The sequence below is a fragment of the Daphnia pulex genome, chromosome 12 (genome assembly GCF_021134715.1).
Source record: "Daphnia pulex isolate KAP4 chromosome 12, ASM2113471v1".
NCBI lineage: Eukaryota > Metazoa > Arthropoda > Branchiopoda > Diplostraca > Daphniidae > Daphnia > Daphnia pulex.
The window spans coordinates 8,246,059-8,263,505 of NC_060028.1; the positions used below are offsets into that span (position 1 = coordinate 8,246,059).

At 40.6% G+C, this 17,447-nt stretch overlaps 7 protein-coding genes across 10 annotated transcripts in view; 3 read left to right on the forward strand and 4 right to left on the reverse strand.

The window, feature by feature from the left end:
• The first annotated feature begins 48 nt into the window (after nt 1–48).
• On the forward strand, nt 49–2,480 carry LOC124209681 (F-box only protein 47-like). The gene is made up of 10 exons (XM_046607779.1): nt 49–509; nt 579–712; nt 784–873; nt 939–1,052; nt 1,119–1,160; nt 1,232–1,433; nt 1,489–1,638; nt 1,716–1,906; nt 1,986–2,139; nt 2,200–2,480. Exons 1-10 carry the CDS (start codon nt 314–316, stop codon nt 2,310–2,312), a joined length of 1,386 nt encoding a protein of 461 aa, XP_046463735.1. The 5' UTR covers nt 49–313; the 3' UTR covers nt 2,313–2,480.
• Nucleotides 2,481–3,156: 676 nt separating this feature from the next.
• LOC124209680 lies at nt 3,157–9,825 on the forward strand. Its single transcript, XM_046607778.1, has 23 exons — nt 3,157–3,335; nt 3,396–3,595; nt 3,653–3,781; nt 3,851–3,976; nt 4,045–4,209; nt 4,324–4,466; nt 4,576–4,956; nt 5,028–5,365; nt 5,431–5,615; nt 5,686–5,903; nt 5,972–6,191; nt 6,258–6,486; nt 6,550–6,757; nt 6,832–6,998; nt 7,064–7,209; nt 7,272–7,411; nt 7,482–7,611; nt 7,677–7,832; nt 7,920–8,132; nt 8,332–8,875; nt 8,943–9,097; nt 9,158–9,315; nt 9,377–9,825. The coding sequence occupies exons 1-23, from the start codon at nt 3,302–3,304 to the stop codon at nt 9,654–9,656; spliced, it is 4,665 nt and encodes a 1,554-aa protein (XP_046463734.1). The 5' UTR covers nt 3,157–3,301; the 3' UTR covers nt 9,657–9,825.
• Nucleotides 9,702–10,567, reverse strand: LOC124209683. Its single transcript, XM_046607782.1, has 3 exons — nt 10,311–10,567; nt 10,089–10,240; nt 9,702–10,011 (listed from the first exon to the last, which is right to left on the reverse strand). The coding sequence occupies exons 1-3, from the start codon at nt 10,395–10,397 to the stop codon at nt 9,822–9,824; spliced, it is 429 nt and encodes a 142-aa protein (XP_046463738.1). The 5' UTR covers nt 10,398–10,567; the 3' UTR covers nt 9,702–9,821.
• Nucleotides 10,568–10,817: 250 nt separating this feature from the next.
• LOC124208867 (glutaredoxin-3-like) overlaps nt 10,818–17,447 on the forward strand; it is a 41,169-nt gene continuing 34,539 nt past the window's right edge. Inside the window, exons 1-8 of one of the 3 annotated variants that reach the window (XM_046606731.1) lie at nt 10,818–10,983; nt 11,040–11,145; nt 11,203–11,364; nt 11,432–11,615; nt 11,686–11,813; nt 11,874–11,980; nt 12,046–12,156; nt 12,228–12,494. In XM_046606731.1, the coding sequence (XP_046462687.1) occupies nt 10,928–10,983; nt 11,040–11,145; nt 11,203–11,364; nt 11,432–11,615; nt 11,686–11,813; nt 11,874–11,980; nt 12,046–12,156; nt 12,228–12,408 (1,035 nt within the window). In that variant the 5' untranslated portion in view covers nt 10,818–10,927 and the 3' untranslated portion in view covers nt 12,409–12,494. Of the gene's footprint in view, nt 10,984–11,039; nt 11,146–11,202; nt 11,365–11,431; nt 11,616–11,685; nt 11,814–11,873; nt 11,981–12,045; nt 12,157–12,227; nt 12,574–17,447 lie in introns of those variants that run through there. The other 2 variants (XM_046606730.1, XM_046606727.1) reach the window with 2 other exon arrangements.
• On the reverse strand, nt 12,653–14,014 carry LOC124208870 (fumarylacetoacetate hydrolase domain-containing protein 2-like). Its single transcript, XM_046606735.1, has 5 exons — nt 13,676–14,014; nt 13,396–13,603; nt 12,986–13,314; nt 12,835–12,922; nt 12,653–12,762 (listed from the first exon to the last, which is right to left on the reverse strand). The coding sequence occupies exons 1-5, from the start codon at nt 13,849–13,851 to the stop codon at nt 12,700–12,702; spliced, it is 864 nt and encodes a 287-aa protein (XP_046462691.1). The 5' UTR covers nt 13,852–14,014; the 3' UTR covers nt 12,653–12,699.
• Nucleotides 14,193–15,529, reverse strand: LOC124208869 (fumarylacetoacetate hydrolase domain-containing protein 2-like). The gene is made up of 5 exons (XM_046606734.1): nt 15,244–15,529; nt 14,967–15,174; nt 14,564–14,895; nt 14,404–14,491; nt 14,193–14,337 (listed from the first exon to the last, which is right to left on the reverse strand). The coding sequence occupies exons 1-5, from the start codon at nt 15,417–15,419 to the stop codon at nt 14,275–14,277; spliced, it is 867 nt and encodes a 288-aa protein (XP_046462690.1). The 5' UTR covers nt 15,420–15,529; the 3' UTR covers nt 14,193–14,274.
• Nucleotides 15,732–17,336, reverse strand: LOC124208868 (fumarylacetoacetate hydrolase domain-containing protein 2A-like). 2 transcript variants are annotated; one of them, XM_046606732.1, is made up of 5 exons: nt 16,860–17,336; nt 16,527–16,746; nt 16,105–16,436; nt 15,942–16,032; nt 15,732–15,862 (listed from the first exon to the last, which is right to left on the reverse strand). In XM_046606732.1, the coding sequence occupies exons 1-5, from the start codon at nt 17,045–17,047 to the stop codon at nt 15,800–15,802; spliced, it is 894 nt and encodes a 297-aa protein (XP_046462688.1). In that variant the 5' UTR covers nt 17,048–17,336; the 3' UTR covers nt 15,732–15,799. The 2 variants fall into 2 exon arrangements, with proteins under 2 accessions (XP_046462688.1, XP_046462689.1); XM_046606733.1 differs by having other exon boundaries at nt 16,527–16,750; nt 16,860–16,994.

Consider the following 17,447-nt stretch of genomic DNA (forward strand, 5'->3'; position numbering starts at 1 on the left):
AAAAAGAACGAGTCTAAATAATCCAATTTATAGTCTGCACTTTGTTTTCAACAGGAAAATAAGGCTCCACGTGGTATTTATTTAAAAAAGAATGAATACTTGATAAGTTGATATTTATTTAAAAAAAAAGAATGATTAAATAAATACAAGAACTGGCAACAACGTCGATCACGTGTGCAGATTTTTGGGCGCGAATTTTAGGGTTAGGGGAAGGGATTATCGAAAACGAAAACTCATTAGTCTTTCCTCGGCTCGATGTGGTGGGCCTACCAATTTTACTCCCGAGTGCACCAACACAATTAATCTAAAGAAAATGACCGACAAGAAGCAATCAACCTCGACTAGAGGCTTTAAACATACCTTAGAGTCCATAATGTCTAAATTCGGCCACAAGAAAAGAAAAGTTATGGAAATGTCGATTGACCAACATCTGGCTCCGGACTTGAAAGATTCCCTGTTCGGCAAACTCACAGAAGACCTCATGTTCTACATTTTTCGTTGTCTTACACGTAACTATATCCCTTTTTATTAGTGTGGCAATTGTATTGATTAACTCTGTAAATACGTTGGCTATTCAGTGGATGAATTGAGTCAAATGGCAATCTCCTCCAAGGCCATGGGAAAAGTCATTTACATCTACATCATGGGAGAGGATTTCGCACAAAGAGTCGCTCGCCTATTGACTACCTCGAATCATCACATTTTTCGTCACGTAATTATCACCTAAATGAAATAACATGAATCAATTTGTGCCTCACATTTAACGTTGTTCTGAATCGACAGAGTTTCCACGTTGGTCAACTATTGAAACGCACCAGTTTCCTCTTCACCGTTGATTCCAGACTCAAATTCTTCTACCACCACATTGAAACGGTTACACAAAAACTCTCTCACGTTGCTTTAGATTGCCTATTTCAAAAAGTTGACTCCACTTGCAGGTCCAACGTTTGGTGGAAAAGAAAGAATCTGCCAACTCAATCGATACACTCCCTTTCGTTGGCGCTGTGTTGCAATCATTCATCGCCGGATGGGACGAGGGAGAATGTTTCAAGGTGCAAATTTATACGTGTGTGTGTTACAAGGAGTGGTTTTATTTTTGATTTCCTTTTTTGGCACAGGTTTTTACATTCCTGAGCGATCGTCTGTTCCTGTATCGTTCGGTATTTTATAAAACTTTCTAGTTTACTCGTTTCAAATATCTTTATACGTCTAACGACTGAACGCAAATTAGATTTCACGGTTCGTCTGCGATCCACCGGGCACCGACCTCGACAATGAGCTGTTTCTACGCCGAAATTTACGTTTCCTTTTTCTGGATCGATCGGTGACTGATTACGATCGTGCCATCTGGATTGGTTTCATTTCCAATCAAATTGGCACCGCACAATTGGCGAACGTTCTCCTTCTCCTCTACGCTCCTATCGATGCACAAGGTATTAGACACACTTCGCAATCTGCCCGACCACTAACGACAAAACTTTTTCCAAGGCAAAATCGATTGGCATTTCGCTTTTCACGTCCGCGCTTTTGAGCAGCACACGTACGTTTTCGTCAAACTTGCGAAAACCATCGGGATCCTTCAATTGATTCCCAATTGGTCACCTTACTTTTCACTGGAAGTCCTCGTCTGGATCTCAAGTAAAGTCATCGTGCAGGAGACAATTGTCTGGCCTTTGTGTGTGTCCATTAATTGATGTCTTTGTCCCGGATGACAGACGTGCCAAACTGTTGGTTGCTGCGCTCCTTCTCATCCATTTTGTTGCCCCTCAGCTGTATCGACATGAACTTGGTCGTCGATTATTTTGCTGTCCTCTACAAAAGTGAGCGGGCCTCAACAGCATCACTCCTCATGGCCCTGACTCTTATGATTTCGCCTCATTTCGCTACCCACAACGCAGGAGCCAGAGTACGTATACAATATCCCTAATTAACAACACACACAGGTACTTCTAAGGAACAATTAAAAGCAATTTATCTCTTTTAAGAATGGAATGGTCATCGATAAAACCTGCGTCCATCAGCTGATTTCCAAAATCATCAACAACCCGAAATTGTCTACCGAACGTTACGTCGTCATTTCCGAACTTTGGAAAGCAGTTCTTACTCTGGCCGATGATTTCGCCAATGCCGTCGTTCAAGGTAATCCTTGCGTGAATATTCTTAGTGCCTTTGGTTGCCAAATCTCTATTTTTATTCAAGATGAAAACGCAGGAGCGGATCTCGAAGACGTCAACAACTCGGAAACCATGGAAGATTTCAACGATGTGATGGATGCCTGGAAAGATTTGACCGTTATTCTCATGTCCGACTGACATTCTTTATGTTCGTCCGTCCGCCTCACTAGGCTAAGATATTTTGTCCGCTTGGACGCGATTCTATAGATTGACATGTTCGTTAAAAAAAAAAAAATGTTTATCAACCCGTATAAGTTAACGTTTTTTAAGTTGTAAGAAAACCTCAATATATACGTTCTCTCCCAACTAATTGATATTATCAATGCAGACCAGATGGTGAAGCGGCGGCATTCTTGTCAAAACACTGAATTGAAAACTAGAAAAAGAGCCATGACCTAATCATTTTCTCTTACAATTTCTTCGAACTAGGAGGTTTACGTCAATTCGTTCGCCAGTTGTTGCTGAGCACATGGATGTATCGAATTCATATATCGCCTGCAGAGAAAAAGGACACCCAAAAACAAATGTTGATCTGCGACTACCAGCAGATCTTACATAAACCTCTCCTTAAACTTTGGTAATCATCTCCATTTCCGAAACAGATTTGACAGACTTGTGGCAACCTCCCAAACATCAACCGGACGTCTACTTTCCGGTTTGAAATTCAACTTAATTATTATAACCCTATAGCGATATACTTTAACCATTATTAACTTTTTGGTAGGTATTTGAATCCTGGCCAATGAACTTTAAACCGACCAATGGATTATTCGAAAACTCAAAATGGAATTTATTTACATTTCTGTTTGGAAATGTTCGGATTGAGTAAAGGGGTGATGAACAAGAGATAGTAAAATCCCTTGCTGAAAGAAAAAAAAAAAATGATCCAGCTGCGCTGCGACTGAGGTCAAAGGTAACTTGAAATACAAGAAGCCATCTTATCATAGTTTACAAATGAACGAAAAAACGCGGAGTATAGGATATGCCAGCCAGCAGTCAGTAACAAACATCACCAAACGCCAAGGCCGATTTAATATAAATTCTGAAACTGCCTTGCTTTCAACCTCCAGTAAGCCAACACACTCGTTGGTAATAAGCGACAGTGCTTTTCCAACCGTCGGACAACCATGCGTCTCTTCTGTTACTGTCTACTGCTGCTCGGTAAGTAACTGAAAAAGGAAGCTTCCCTCAATCAATTTGCTAATATTTAAATCTGATTAGGTTTGGCAACGAACCAAGTTTTGACAGACTCGACAAGTAAACCTCCATTTCGCGAAGGTATCGAGTATCGATACGAATGGGAGGCGTCGATGGAGAGCGACTCGGGGGTAAACAATCAGGTAGCCACATCGACTTGGCTCAGGGGACAACTTTACGTCATCACCAAAGTTGAAGACACCAAATGGCGATCACTTTTAAAAGTTAGTTTTTTTTTCTAAATCATTTAAAAAGCCATTTAACTTGATGTTTTTGTACAGATTAAGAATGTTTCTCTGGCGATGAAGCATGGGGAAAAATCTTCTCAGACTGGCAATTCATTTATCGAATTGACGGAACTTAACGAACAGTTGAGCAAACCGTTTCATCTTCTCTACTCGGGATCCAAAGTTTGTTTCCAAAAAATCAAAAAGTGGAAAGATCATTTGAATCATATTGATTCTCTTTTGCAACAAAAGGTCGAAGGAGCTGCTTTCCCGGATGACAAAGAGCCACTTTGGTCGACCAACTTTAAGCGTTCCATTGCATCGATACTGCAAGTCGATCTATCCGGCATCAACAATTACATTTATAGCGACAAAGAGGTAGTACTTTCTTTCCTTCCTATTATAGGACCAAGTTTTTATCTTTTTTCCTTTGGAAATGTTTTCAGTTATCGCTGTACGGAAAATGCGAAGTCAACTACTACTCCTCGCCTATGGGTGAGAACCAGCACAGTGTGACAAAGCATCGGGACTTGGATTCGTGCCCAGAGTTGCCACTGGGTCGATGGAGGACTTTTATCGATATGCCCTCGTGTCCCGGAGGAGGACAGCAGGTATAATGAATTAATTATCTCTCTCTTTTCCCCCCTCATTCTACTCATCTGCTGCTGATGGAAATATATAGAATGGCTTTTTTTCTGTGTGTTTTTGTTCTATTACACGGATAGACTGTCGCAGGGTTGACTAGCACGGCTACGTACGTCGTAGCAATCAATCGCGGTTACCCAGAGCTCTTGAAAATCGAATCTTCCGGTGTCGTATGGCTCGATCCCTTTGGCGTCGACAAGTCATCCATGAAGAGCAAAACAAAGTACGTAATTACATGGCATCCATCATTTATAGTCTAATCCCCAACAACTTTTTTGCCCTCTTTTTAATCGATATACAAAAACTTGGCTTGATCCTTTTTTTTTTGACAGTGTTACGCTGCATCTGGAAAAAACGCGACGTTCGACCGAGTCAATCACTCCGGCCAAGTTGGCATTCAAAGACCATTTAAAGTTTGTCTTTCAACGCGAGGAAAAGACATTGGACCTGAAAGCGGCACAGAATCTCATGCTGCACCCAGAGTCATTGATCTACGGCCAAGAAAATCTTCGTCGCAGGAGCCAACTCGATCTCATTAATGCCGTCGAGTTTCTATCGGCCGAATCGTACACTTCGGAACAACGGATTAGCATGGACGTCCTACCTCTTTCAGCCATCTCATATCAACTGGGATCCTTGGATTATGCTAATGCCAAGGCCCTTTACAAGGAATTAGCCATTGCTCCCAAAAATGAAAAACTCCACTCGGCCAGGTATACTCAATTGAATTTCATTATATTCCAACAAAGGAAATAATCGAAACTTTGCATTTTGTTTAAAACAGAAACATTTTTTTGGATCTGATTCTGCATTCTGGAAGCAACGTTGGTGTCATTCTCATCAGAGATTTGATCCTCGAAGGATCGCTGGATGTATGGAGTGCTGCTCGCCTCGTTGCTTACGCTGGAATTTACGTCAAAGAACCGTCAGAGAAGCTACTGCTGGAATTCCAGCAAATCACCGAAGCCAAAATTTCGGGCGAAGGCGATCAATTGAACGTTTTTAAAAATGCGGCTATTCTGGCCGTTGCCAGTTTGGTCGGAAGAACTTGCTCCGCACCCAGAGTCTGTCGAACCGTCAAAATCGACGAATGGCAAAAGAAATACTACGGCATTATTGCATGTAAGTGGTAATAAGGATTAAAGCAATTTCCCCCCCCATACTCATTTCCATTCATAAATATTCAGCAAGTTCAAATTCGTTTGCCGATCGAGCTCTTTACGTCCACGCCCTGCAAAATGTCGGTTATGGCCACACACTGGATTCCATGTTGGAAATGGCAATTAAGAGAGCTCCCCTCGATGACGAGAGTGCCAATGACCTGAGGGTCTATATTATCAAAGGTTTAGCTCCGTACAAGACACAAGCCAAAGTAAAAAAATGCACATAATTTCAAAATGATGAAATTGTAATCTACCAAACATTTTGGGTGGGGTTTCTAGGTTTGGAATATTTTAGTTCGACTACTCAGAGATGTCAAGGATAGTTTCCGAGTGAGGATCGCTTCTGCTCAAGTGATCCTCGATGAACACGTTACTACAGAAATGTTACAACTGATGCAGCAGTTGCTGTCTAGAGAAAATAACAGCCAAGTGCGTCATTACGTTATTTCGGCTATCAAAACCATCGCCAACAATCACAACCCCTGCAACACTCATGTGTAAGTGACACCGACGTAACTTAATACTATTAACGAGCATTAGTATAACGATATCAATCAACGAATAGGAGGGCAAGGGCTAAGCAAATTCTTAATGCGTTTGCTGACGAAAAAATGGCCGCTTCGAGTAGTTCGGCCGAATACGCTTTCGATTTCCTCGACAGCCGTTCCTCGTTTGGCAGCCAACTCAATTTGAAGACTACCAATTCAGAATTTGACGATCTTACCGGTTTTGTGGCCGGTAAAGTTCTCTACTTTGTCAAAGGAGTGACTGTTCAGCCCTTTTCGGTAAACATGAAACTTAAAAGTACAAAAGGGGAAATAATTAATGATTTTTATGAATCAATTAACAAGTTCACAGTTCGGATGTCTGGTATGAGAAAATACATCACCAGTGTATTCAGTTCGACCCTACAAAAGGAAGATTTGGTTATGTCCCGTATTGCCGCAACGATGGACGATTTCAATTTTGCACCCAGGAAAGAACTGGGAGTCAGCAGTTTGGACATTGCCTTTAAATTACACGGAGCGACAATCATGTTTTACAATTTCGACAAAAACTTTTTAGCATCGGCGTTAGCATGTAAGAAAAATTATTCGAACCAAAAAAGAAATAATAATTAACTTTAATTGAATTCAATTTTAGCTGCTACGAATCTGGAATTTCTTCACGATTTATCTTTTAATATTCAACGCTACGCTACAACGGGTGCTCTACTTTACACTCAGCCCAATGGATTAGGTATCCCGGTTTCGTTCATCTTCAGTGCTCCGATCCTCATCTCTTTGAAAGGATCGATAGCGAAAACCAAACAAGCCGGAACAGTTGGTCGCAACATCAACCTCAATTTATAGTATGGATTTCTTTTTTCCCCCATTCTTTCTACGAGATTTTTAATAACCTTTTGATGGTTGTACCACTCAATAGCGGAGAGATATACGGGGATCATGGAATCCTGACTCATTTTACACCGTTGAACGTTACCCAGGGAGTAGTCCGTAACCGCAAGGCCATTTTCAACGTGCCGCTCAGTTTCGAAGTGATTGTCGACCCTAAAAAAATGCAAACTGACGTCACCATTGTCAACCCTAAAGGTTCTTTTAATTCGAATACTCGTTGTTGGAATAACATTTTTAAATTGCTTTCCTTTCATTCACAGCCACCAATGCCATAGAAATCAGCTCGTTTGGTCGCACGATCCTTACGCTTAGACCGTCCGAGTCTTCCTACGAAAAAGTCAAACGAGCTTGTCCGCAGTGTCTACCGGTGTTTGTAATTTCAAGAAAAGACACAGTTTTAAAAACGGTGAGTTTAGTTGTTATTGAATTCCAAAGAAATCGCTGTTCAAATGCATTATTAAAAAATAGGAAACTATTGCCAATTTGAGTTCTACCCTTATGGGCACGGAAGCGCATGCTCAAGTGTTCAATTGCGATGGAGGTCGTTCGGTTGGCAAACAAATTCAAACGGTCCTCGAGGCCCTGAATCCACTCAGTATGAACTTCCGGTAAGTTTTCAATCAGGGTCTGCTTCTAAAAGGTTCTTTGTATTATTTAAACAGAAAATGTTTGATATAGTGGAAGCCTAGCTGGATGGGCATATTTGAGTTTTCTCCAACTGCAGCATCACATGTTTATCCAGCCGGAAGCCCGCCATTGCGGATTTAGGGGTAGGATTTTCAGATCAAGCCATCTTCCCGTCAAGGAGGTATTCAATGAATCATTCATTTGGAAATGAAATAGAACTCTAAAATAAAAGCCTTTGAATGAAAGATGAGCTTCCGCTTTAAAATGAAATCGAATGTAAGCGACGATGCGGAAGTGTCTTGGCAGTCGGGAAAAATGTCAGTCAAAATCGAAGTCAACTGGAAAGGAGAAACGGCAACTACGGATCGCAAAGGAGAACTTGACATGACCTACGAATATCGGGTAAGTTATTATTTACTTTTTTCGATCTCGATATTGATCGATATGGATCGATATTTTATCTAAAAGTAACGTTTGAATAAATTACAGAATGCAGGATCACGAAACAACGTCAACGTTCGCGCCTTTGTGGCTCGTTCGCCACAGCTCAACATCCCCAAGGATTTCTTGATATGTCTGAAGGCGGAATCAACATTTCAACCGACGCCTGTCGACGTCATTGACATTTCCAGTTACACCCAACCCCCCGTTGCGCAAGGATCGATTGAATACGTCATGGGAGACGTCTCTTCGTCTACCCAAGTTGGTGAAAAAGTTTTTATTTTCCCATTGGTTCTCTAATTGGTTGACTCATTACCTTAAATAGGGTTAAATTAAAGTTGCAATCAAATGTGCATCTTAACAGGTTTATTGGTCTAGTGAACTACATGTATTCGATGTTTTGCCGGGAAAAACATTACAGCTACAATTTAACGATTTTCCTTTTTTTAACTCTATTCAGTGCCCAACCGATCAATTTCGGTTTAAAATGGGAATCAAGGCCTCAGCTGGTAGCTGGGTGATGCAAAGGAGAAGTGCAGCCAACATTTGGCCGTACAAAGAATGCGAAAGAGAAAAGAAAAATCAAAACTGGGCCCCAGGAATCGTTCCTCAAACGGAAGCCTGCTACCGTGCCGCACTCGACTTTACTACGCTTTCAAACTACAATTTCGAGTTTAGATTCGCAGCTGTTCCATTCCAGCTGGAGAAAATGATGGGGAAAGTAGGAGACCTCATCAGTCTGTCCCTTTTGCCTTACTGGAAGGCCGAACCCAACGCCAATTCAGAACAAGTTGGACAGAGCAAGGAAGTCGGACGTATGCAAGTCAACGTAACTTTTCTACCGGATAAAGTAGAAGAGGGTCATCAGATGGTCAACTTGCACTGGGCTACTAACAACGTCATCGAACGATACGACCATATCAATATACCCGTTGGCCAATTCCTATTGCCATCGACAAGTATTTCGCAGACGGCTAGGATCGCTTACGAGGGCGACGTCATCCGTAAATGATTTCATCATTACAAATGTAATTTATAACGTCATTCAAATTTCTTCTCCTTTTATTTTAGCCTCGTGCCTTGTGACGTCACAGTATATCCGAACATTGGACAAATTCAAATTCAACAACACCTTTTCTCCTTGTTACACACTAGTCACGAGTGACTGCGGATCAAATCCCCTCTTTGGTGTTTTTGTTCGGCGTACGACCGGACTCTACCCACTGGTAAAAATATTCCTCTTTTTCCCTTTCTTTCAATGCGATTAACGTTTAAAAAAAAATTAGGCAACAAAAGTACAAGTAGGTGGACATACGATTGAAATTATGCCAGACGAAAGCGGTCGACGAAAGCAATTTACCGTCAGGGCAAACGACCTCGAAATAGATGTATCAAATAATTCATACACTCTACCAGAGGGAAGAGACAATTTCTACGTTTTAAAGTAAGTTGAAAATAAAAGAGAAAAACAGATTTCGACAGTCATTAACCTTTAAAAATCATAGGGTACGATATCAAGCGCCTATTTACATCATCTCTTCACCTGGAGCTGGACTTTTAGTGCACTACAGCGGGAGTCACGTTGCCGTGTTTCCCACTTGGTTTCACAAAAATCAACACTGTGGTTTGTGCGGCAACTTCGACGGGGAGACTGACAGGGAGTGGATCAGCCCACAGGGATGTCCAGTTAACAACGCTACTGTACTGATTGCCTCCTACACTTTGGGACAAACATGCTACCCAAATCAGGAAAAACTTACTTGTCCAGATAGTAACTTACAATAAATCAATTGCCTATCATTCAAGTCAGATATCTTTTAGACATTAATCCAAAGATTGTGAACATTTTATTGCAAAAAGTCCTCTGGAAACCCTACAAAAATGCCTATTCATATGTCAATGCTCCCAAATGAGGCAGTGGTTTAAAAGACATCCAATACATTATTCAAGTTAAGGCCATGTTATCTTTTCCCTTTTCTTAGTAGGACTTGCTCCATCTGTAGAAGTACACTCACTCATTTCAGATGCATTGCGCTTGAGTTTGACTTTATTTAGCTGGCTTGCAATGTTGCTGTGCGATATGCTGGATGTTGTGGAACCAGAACTTTGTTTCAACTGATATCCTCTTGAAAGTGAGTTTCTGTAGCCACACAAAGAGTAGTGCACTTCAGAAAATTGCCAATCTATCAAAATATTGAAGAAGAAAAATAAACTTACAGTTTGACTGGTGAAGATGGCAGGTCTACTTCCATTTTGCTTGTCTTGTCTTGAAAACAAGATCGCTGTGACTGGGGCATTGCTACTCTTTTAAACAGTTCCACTAGTTGAGCTTTATTTTGAGATGTTTCCTCATCTAGTTTTACATTTCTCTGTGGATATTTATGTGTAAAATTTAATGTAAATTCTGAAATTTCTTTGAAATTGTTTTTTGTTTGTTACCTCTCTAAGAATACAGAGAAGCTCCTCTTGTGACAACAATTCGGGGTGTAGCAATTTCCAAGTATTTTCATGGTCCGAAGCTGACATGACGAAATAATCATTCAGTATGATCAGATAAGGTAAATTTCAAGATTTTTTCTAGTTTGTGAGTAAAATTATTGTAAATTCTCGTTTTAAAAAATCGTGCACAGCAAACGCTTCACGTCTTTAAAATCTCACACACACTGATTTGAACATACCCGTCGTCTGCTACGGTTGTTTGTTATTGTTTTGTTTTCAGAATGCAGCAAGAATTTTTTTTTTATTGTTTCATTTTTTGAATCCTTCTCGACGGAGATGCTTTTCCGAAGAATTTTGAAATACTATAAGCAACAACAGCCGCCTCCTTTTTAAATTTTCTAGAAGAATCGAGTTTCGAAAACACGAAGTAGGGTAGGTTTACTATAATCTCCTAAATGTGAGGACAATAACCGAAAGCGCGCTTTTCGTCCGTCGTCTGCTTGATTTCCTCTCTGAGCTCTGACCTGACTGAGTCCCGAAGACCAAAAAGTCGCGCGCTTTGATAATCGCGAATCTTGTTTGAAGCAGTCAAGCAGTCCCAAGATAACGAATTAACGATGGCTGAAACTGGAGTTCTGGAACTGACTTCGCAAGAGCACTTTGAGACTTTTGTGTAAATATTAACTACAGTAACAGTCAAATTTTTATTCATAATGATTATTTCTATAGAAAAAGTCCTAAACTTGTGGTGATTCACTTCTTTGCTGAATGGGCCTCAGAATGCCAACCTATGAATGAAGTGCTCGATACCTTGTCAAAAGAAGATGAATTAAAGGTTGAATTTCACATTTTAATTTCTTAAAAGTTGTAACAGCTATAATTTTTCTTGTAGGGAGTGATGTTTGCTAAAATCCCAGCTGAAAATTTTCCCAAGATTTCTATGCAGTGTAAGATATCTGCAGTCCCCACCTTCCTTTTCTACTTGGCGGGGAAGCAAGTTGATCGTCTAGATGGTGCCAATGCAGCTAAGCTCACACAAATGGTCAAAAACAATGTAAGCCAAACTTCTTTATCAACAGGAATATTGTTTTATTTCGGAATTTGGTAATGTGTTTTCATAGAATGCCAAAGCACAAACTCTGGAAGCTGCTTCTGCCCCTGTTTTGTCTGGAGATGTGAAACCAGTTGAAGCTGTTATAAATACCAAGTCAACTGCTGGAAATTCAGATGAAATCCTGAAAAAGTTAATTAATCAAGCACCTGTTATGTTGTTTATGAAAGGGAATGCTGAAAATCCTCAATGTGGTAATATTAAATAATTATCATTTAGTATGTGTAGGATTCTTATTTAATATTTTCTTAATTTGATTATAAGGATTTAGCAGGCAAGCAGTAGCTATTTTGAAAGAACTAAAAGCAGAATTCGGCACCTTTGACATCTTCACCGATGAGAAAGTGAGGCAAGATTTGAAGATCTACTCAAAGTGGCCAACATATCCTCAGGTAAGATACTTTTCAACAAGATTTGATGAATGTTTCAACATTTTTGATGATCATTCACAGCTTTACATCAAAGGAGAACTAATTGGTGGGCTAGACATCATGAAAGAAATGGTTGCAAGTGGAGATCTGGCTGAAATGTTACCCAAGACTGGCACTTTGGAAGAACGGTAATCGAGCTAAAATGTTACGAGTTACAGCTCGATGAATCAATAACCATGTGAATGAATTGCAGATTGAAACAGCTGACAAACAAGGCTCCTCTGATGGCCTTCATTAAAGGCGACCGTCACGTCCCCAAATGTGGATTCACCCGCCAGTTAATTGAAATTCTGAACGATACCAAGTAGGTTCCTTAAAAATATCTCTTTTTGTCTCGATCTCGAATATACCAACCGTCTGTGGTGTATGGTGTAGGTTGCCGTATGAAACTTTTGACATCTTGACTGACGAAGAGGTGAGGCAGGGCTTAAAAACGTTTTCCAACTGGCCCACGTATCCTCAAGTCTACGTCAAGGGCAATCTCGCCGGTGGCTTGGATATTATCAAAGAATTGCGGGAGGGTGGCGAGCTACTGTCAACTTTAAAGGGCGAGTAGAATATTTCACTGCCACATTAAAAGGCACACTTTTTGATCGTTTGTTCGTTCTTTATCTCAATATAAGTTCTTTTGCGAACATCGAACATGCGAGTGTGAGTTGTTTTTCAGATAACATTTACGTTCATCTCGGATAGGCTTCTTGGCGACACGAACACCTTTGAGGTTGGTGAATCTTTTTTACACGCTATTTACACGCAACACTATCAGGTGGCTTTTGTTGATAGAAGTAAGCGAAACACAATTTGAAGTTTCTTTTTGTATTGGATACTAATCAATGCGGGATGACAACTATTCCATCTGGTTTCGGATCTTTCCTAATAGTTCAATTTCGCATTCCACGACGTCTCCTTCCTTTGAATTTTTTGTTGTCGAAAGAAAGTCTTAGGAATGTTTCTTAATGGGTAACAAAAATACGAAATGTACCTGTAAGAATTGAGGAGGTTTTGCAAATCCACCAGATCCTGGGGGTGTTCCAGTTAAAATTATATCACCAGGAAGCAGTGTGCAAAACCTGGTGGTTATTGTCAACGTATTAACATGAGATTGGTGACATCAAATTAATAATGTTACATACTTTGACAAAAAGGAAATGCAGTCAAAGACTCCGTGAATGAGCTGATTGGTGTTGCTTGTTTGTTTGATTTTGCCATTCACGCTACATGAAATTTTCAAGTTGTGTGGGTCGGGAACTTTGTCAGATGTCAGGATGTTTGGCCCTATGGGACAGAAGCCGTCCATTGTTTTCCCGAGTAGCCACTGACCACCGTTTTTCTTGTGCCAGTCGAGTGCAGTCAAGTCGTTCGCAACTGTGTAGCCGAAAACGTAATCTTTTGCTTCGCTAGCTTCAATATTCTTTCCTTTTTTCCCCAAAACAACGGCCAGTTCGGCTTCCCAAAATACTTCCTGTCAGGATAAACGAAACATTTAAATTATTAAAATTCTTGAAAGACTGAGTGCAGAGATGAAATTTGTGTACATTTTAACCTTTGAAATGTCAGGATTCTTTATTTTGTCAAAAGGTCCAGTAATTGAATTAGAAAACTTTGAGAAAACAAGAGGCTCATCTGGTGGTGCAAATCCCAGTTCTTTACAAGTGTCTCTGTAGTTTAATCCAATACAAAAAATTTTGTCTGGGGATGTTATGGGAGCTAGTAGTTGAACTTTGCTGCAACTTGTTTCTTTATTTGCCAAACTGTAAATTAATTTTCAAGATCTTGTTAACTCTTTGATTGGGATAAATTAATTATTCAGATGAAAAACATACTTCATTTGAGCTATTTTAATAAGACCATTTCCTCCTAGTTTCCCCAGGGCTTCAACTATTGAGTGACAATTCGGTAACACATCACTGAGGTCAACAATACCTCCACTCTTTTTTTGAAGTCCAATTCGTGTGGCTTTGATCGTGTCCTTGAGTAATCTGAACTGAACAAAACGCATTTTTACAAACCTTCAACGATTTTTCTTAATCGAATCTTTGAATGTTTGTTTTTACTGAGTCCTAGTTTAAACTGGGATCGTCTTTTTAAATTGCGAAAACTGAGGACAAACTACTTCTTCATACGTTGTGGTGGAAGTGGAGTAGTGACTATTTTGGCTGCAGACGACTCGTTTGTTTTTCTTTGTTTTTGAATTAGCGAGCAATAGATGGCGTTTATTTTGCGTAAATTTCAAAATGACAATTTTCTATTTCGCTCGATTTCATCTACAGCAAGTTTCTGTTTTAAGCTTTGTTGATTGTTGTCTAAATTTCGTAGCAATGCTTGGTAATTTATAGAAACTGAAACTACGAAATTTTTATTTAACATAGCGGATCTAAAGGCATTTATTTCATTTTTCGACTTCTTCACACTTGAATAGAAATCACATGATTTGGTTACGAATGATTCCGATTTTTTCCACTTCGCATTCCACGACGTCACCTTTCTGGAAAAAATATGGAAAATTTCGATTGACAAGCTGAATTTTTTTATTTTTGATGGATAGTAAGACCTTGAGAAACAGGGGAGGCTTGGCAAAAGCTCCAACTCCAGGAGGGGTCCCAGTAAGAATAATATCACCGGGCAGCAATGTGCAAAACCTTAGAAAAGATTTGAAATTGTCTAATAAAATATTCTTTTAAAAATAATTTTTGTGATGGATGTGAGAATACTTTGATAGCCAAGCAACGCAATCGTAAACTCCGTGAACAAGTTGAGATGTTGAGCTGTTCTGTTTGAGCTCTCCATTGACACGACATGAAATGGCGAGTTTGTGAGGATCCGGGATCTCGTCAGCTGTTACAATGCAAGGCCCCAAAGGACAGAAACCGTCCATGGCTTTTCCAAGAAGCCACTGCCCTCCATTTTTGTTGAACTGCCAATCTCGAGCTGTCACGTCGTGAGCCACTGTGAACCCAAATATGTGGGCCTTTGCCTCAGTTGGATCAATGTTTTTACCTTGCTTTCCAATGATGACAGCCAACTCAGCTTCCCAGTCCAATTCCTTTTTTTACCATGCCAAGTTCACAAATTTGAATGATGGATAACTGACTGACTGATGAAAAAAGAGTTTACCTTGGTCACTTCTGGGTAAGGGATGCCATCAAAAGGGCCCACAATACAGCTGGGGAATTTGCTGAAGAAAATGGGTTCTGCTGGTACAGGCTTCCCTGTTTCTTCGCAGTGATCTCTGTAATTCAATCCAACACAAGCCACTTTGCTGGGTGATGTGATGGGAGCCATTATCTCACATTGGTCGTAGTCTCTTTCATCACCATTCAAACTTGGAAGGCAAACTTTTGTTATTCTCTAAAACTGGCTGTTGTAAATTTCATTTTGAATAATTCATTACTTTTGTGTAGCTCTGTCCACCAAGCCCTTGGATCCCAATTTGGTCAAGGCATCGATCAGAGAGCGACTACTGGGCAAGGCTTTGCTAAGGTCCACTATTTTACCGTTCGTTTTTTGCAGTCCAACTCGGGTGACCTTTGTCAAATCGTTCAACAGTCTGAACTGTATGAACCGCATTCTGTTTTTCTTGGAAGGTGAAACTAAGAAAAGAAACTTTTTTGGCAGAGATTGTACTACTTTTTCTCTGCTGTAAATGAGAGAGGTTGTCGCAGCAGACGACGAATGGAAACGAATGTTTTGATTGTAGCTTTGGTTTGAACCCAGGAGATGGAAGCACTGCTCTTTTGATTATTACTGGCGATTTTTCTTGTTTGTTTTTATATGTTCGCGGAAAGTGTGTCTGGATCGTTCGACAGCCATCAATCGACAGCCGAGAATCGTTAACACTTATTTATTTGATTTCCGTCCTTAATGAAAAACCGAAATGCGTTTGCAGTAGTAAACAAGTTTCTTTATTACTCTTTATATCTATCAAGAATGTTGCGCACGTTCTCTCTTCATATCACTGCGTTTCGGATGATTCCAATGCTCTCCACTTCGCACTCGACCACGTCGCCTTTCTATAATAAAAGAGTAAAGTTTTATGACGACGGATTTATTGGCAAATAAATAAAAGAAACGGACGAAATATGTGCATACTTTTAAGAATTGAGGGCTTGGCTTGGCAAACACTCCGACTCCGGGAGGTGTTCCAGTTAGAATAATATCACCGGGCAGTAACGTGCAAAACCTTTTAGGAGAGAACAAAAGATTTGCATCAAATTGTCTCGTTTCCGCGATCGAGAGAGGCTGAGAATTTTACTTTGAAAGCCAAGCGACGCAATCGTAAACTCCGTGAACAAGTTGAGATGTTGAGCTGTTTTGTTTGAGCTCTCCATTGACACGACATGAAATGGCGAGTTTGTGTGGATCGCGGATTTCGTCAGCTGTTACAATGCAAGGTCCGATCGGACAGAAGCCATCCATGGCTTTTCCCAGGAGCCACTGGCCTCCGTTTTTCTTGAGTTGCCAATCTCTCGCCGTCACGTCGTGGGCCACTGTGAATCCGAAAATATAGTCCTTGGCCATGGAGGCTTGAATGTTTTTCCCCTTTTTGCCTATGACGACAGCCAGTTCTGCTTCCCAATCCAGCTCCTATTTGAACGTAATAACAGTAAATATGTCGTCAGCACTCTCGGCTGGATATCGATCTTGGCATCTTCACACATAGTATAATAGATATACCGTAGACATGTCGGTTGGGTAGGGAATGTCGTCAAAAGGGCCGATAATGCAGCTGGGGAATTTGCAGAAAACGAGTGGCTCCAGAGGAATGGGCGCTCCTTGTTCCTCGCAGTGATCCTTGTAATTCATTCCAATACAGGCGACCTTATCTGGAGACGTGATGGGAGCCATAAGTTGATATTTCGACTGCTCCAACTCCAGCACTTTTCGATTTTCCAAACTGGGCAATGGCATTCGTTATTTGTGTTTTTATTATGATGATTATTGTTGTCGAAATGATTATTTCAAAAGGGAGTAGAGAGAAACTTTTTGTCTGAGAAATGTTGATGATACCTGGCTGCTGCTGTGGCTGCTGCATCAATGACACCCTGACTGCCCAATTTGGCCAGAGCATTCGCCAAGTTGATGGGTTGGTCCAATGCCTCGGTCAGGTCCAGCACGGTGCCATTGTCGACATTCTGAATGCCAACTCGAATTGTTTCTTGTGAGTCATCCAACGAACGAAATTGAACGAACCGCATTCTTTCTTTCTTCTTTTCGAGCTGCTAGTCAAATCACTCGTCAAACGATGATGATGATGATGATGGCCAGTTGCGAAGGGGAAAAAGTGTCTCGAGAGACGAAAGGAAGAAGCACCTCACTGACTGTGCAAATGTACTGATGACTTTCAACTCGATTTAGGTCACACTGGATACTCTTTCGTGTCTAATGGTAATATCCAGAACACAACCAAAATACTTTTTCGGTTGTGTGTTGTTGTTGACTGCTAGAGTCAAAGTTTGTTACGTGACGTGAATGGTAGGCTTGTTTATTTATCCCGATTCGTTTTCATCGCCGTCGACTAGATGGCACTTTGAATTGAATTTTGGACTGATGGGCTTTTTTTTTTTCACGACCGAGCAGGGCAAAACTGTTTGTACT

Bases quoted from the DNA above. Each gene is read 5' to 3' on its own strand.
- LOC124208870 (XM_046606735.1), bottom strand. From the start codon at position 13,851: ATGCGTTTTGTTCAGTTCAGATTACTCAAGGACACGATCAAAGCCACA. The intron at 12,923-12,985 runs GTATGTAACATT...AATAACCACCAG, and splicing joins TGCATTTCCTTTTTGTCAAA to GTTTTGCACACTGCTTCCTG. The intron at 12,763-12,834 runs GTACATTTCGTA...AAAAATTCAAAG, and splicing joins AACCTCCTCAATTCTTACAG to GAAGGAGACGTCGTGGAATG.
- LOC124209681 (XM_046607779.1), top strand. From the start codon at position 314: ATGACCGACAAGAAGCAATCAACCTCGACTAGAGGCTTTAAACATACC. The intron at 874-938 runs GTTACACAAAAA...CTCCACTTGCAG, and splicing joins TCTACCACCACATTGAAACG to GTCCAACGTTTGGTGGAAAA. The intron at 1,639-1,715 runs GTAAAGTCATCG...CCCGGATGACAG, and splicing joins AGTCCTCGTCTGGATCTCAA to ACGTGCCAAACTGTTGGTTG.
- LOC124209680 (XM_046607778.1), top strand. From the start codon at position 3,302: ATGCGTCTCTTCTGTTACTGTCTACTGCTGCTCG. The intron at 3,596-3,652 runs GTTAGTTTTTTT...GTTTTTGTACAG, and splicing joins AATGGCGATCACTTTTAAAA to ATTAAGAATGTTTCTCTGGC. The intron at 6,999-7,063 runs GTTCTTTTAATT...TTTCATTCACAG, and splicing joins CACCATTGTCAACCCTAAAG to CCACCAATGCCATAGAAATC.
- LOC124208868 (XM_046606732.1), bottom strand. From the start codon at position 17,047: ATGCGGTTCGTTCAATTTCGTTCGTTGGATGACTCACAAGAAACAATT. The intron at 16,437-16,526 runs GTATATCTATTA...ACGTTCAAATAG, and splicing joins ACCCAACCGACATGTCTACG to GAGCTGGATTGGGAAGCAGA. The intron at 16,033-16,104 runs GTAAAATTCTCA...CTCTCCTAAAAG, and splicing joins TGCGTCGCTTGGCTTTCAAA to GTTTTGCACGTTACTGCCCG.
- LOC124208869 (XM_046606734.1), bottom strand. From the start codon at position 15,419: ATGCGGTTCATACAGTTCAGACTGTTGAACGATTTGACAAAGGTCACC. The intron at 15,175-15,243 runs GTAATGAATTAT...TTGCCTTCCAAG, and splicing joins GTGGACAGAGCTACACAAAA to TTTGAATGGTGATGAAAGAG. The intron at 14,338-14,403 runs GTCTTACTATCC...TATTTTTTCCAG, and splicing joins AGCCTCCCCTGTTTCTCAAG to AAAGGTGACGTCGTGGAATG.
- LOC124209683 (XM_046607782.1), bottom strand. From the start codon at position 10,397: ATGTCAGCTTCGGACCATGAAAATACTTGGAAATTGCTACACCCCGAA. The intron at 10,241-10,310 runs GTAACAAACAAA...AAATATCCACAG, and splicing joins TTCTCTGTATTCTTAGAGAG to AGAAATGTAAAACTAGATGA. The intron at 10,012-10,088 runs GTAAGTTTATTT...GTGTGGCTACAG, and splicing joins CCATCTTCACCAGTCAAACT to AAACTCACTTTCAAGAGGAT.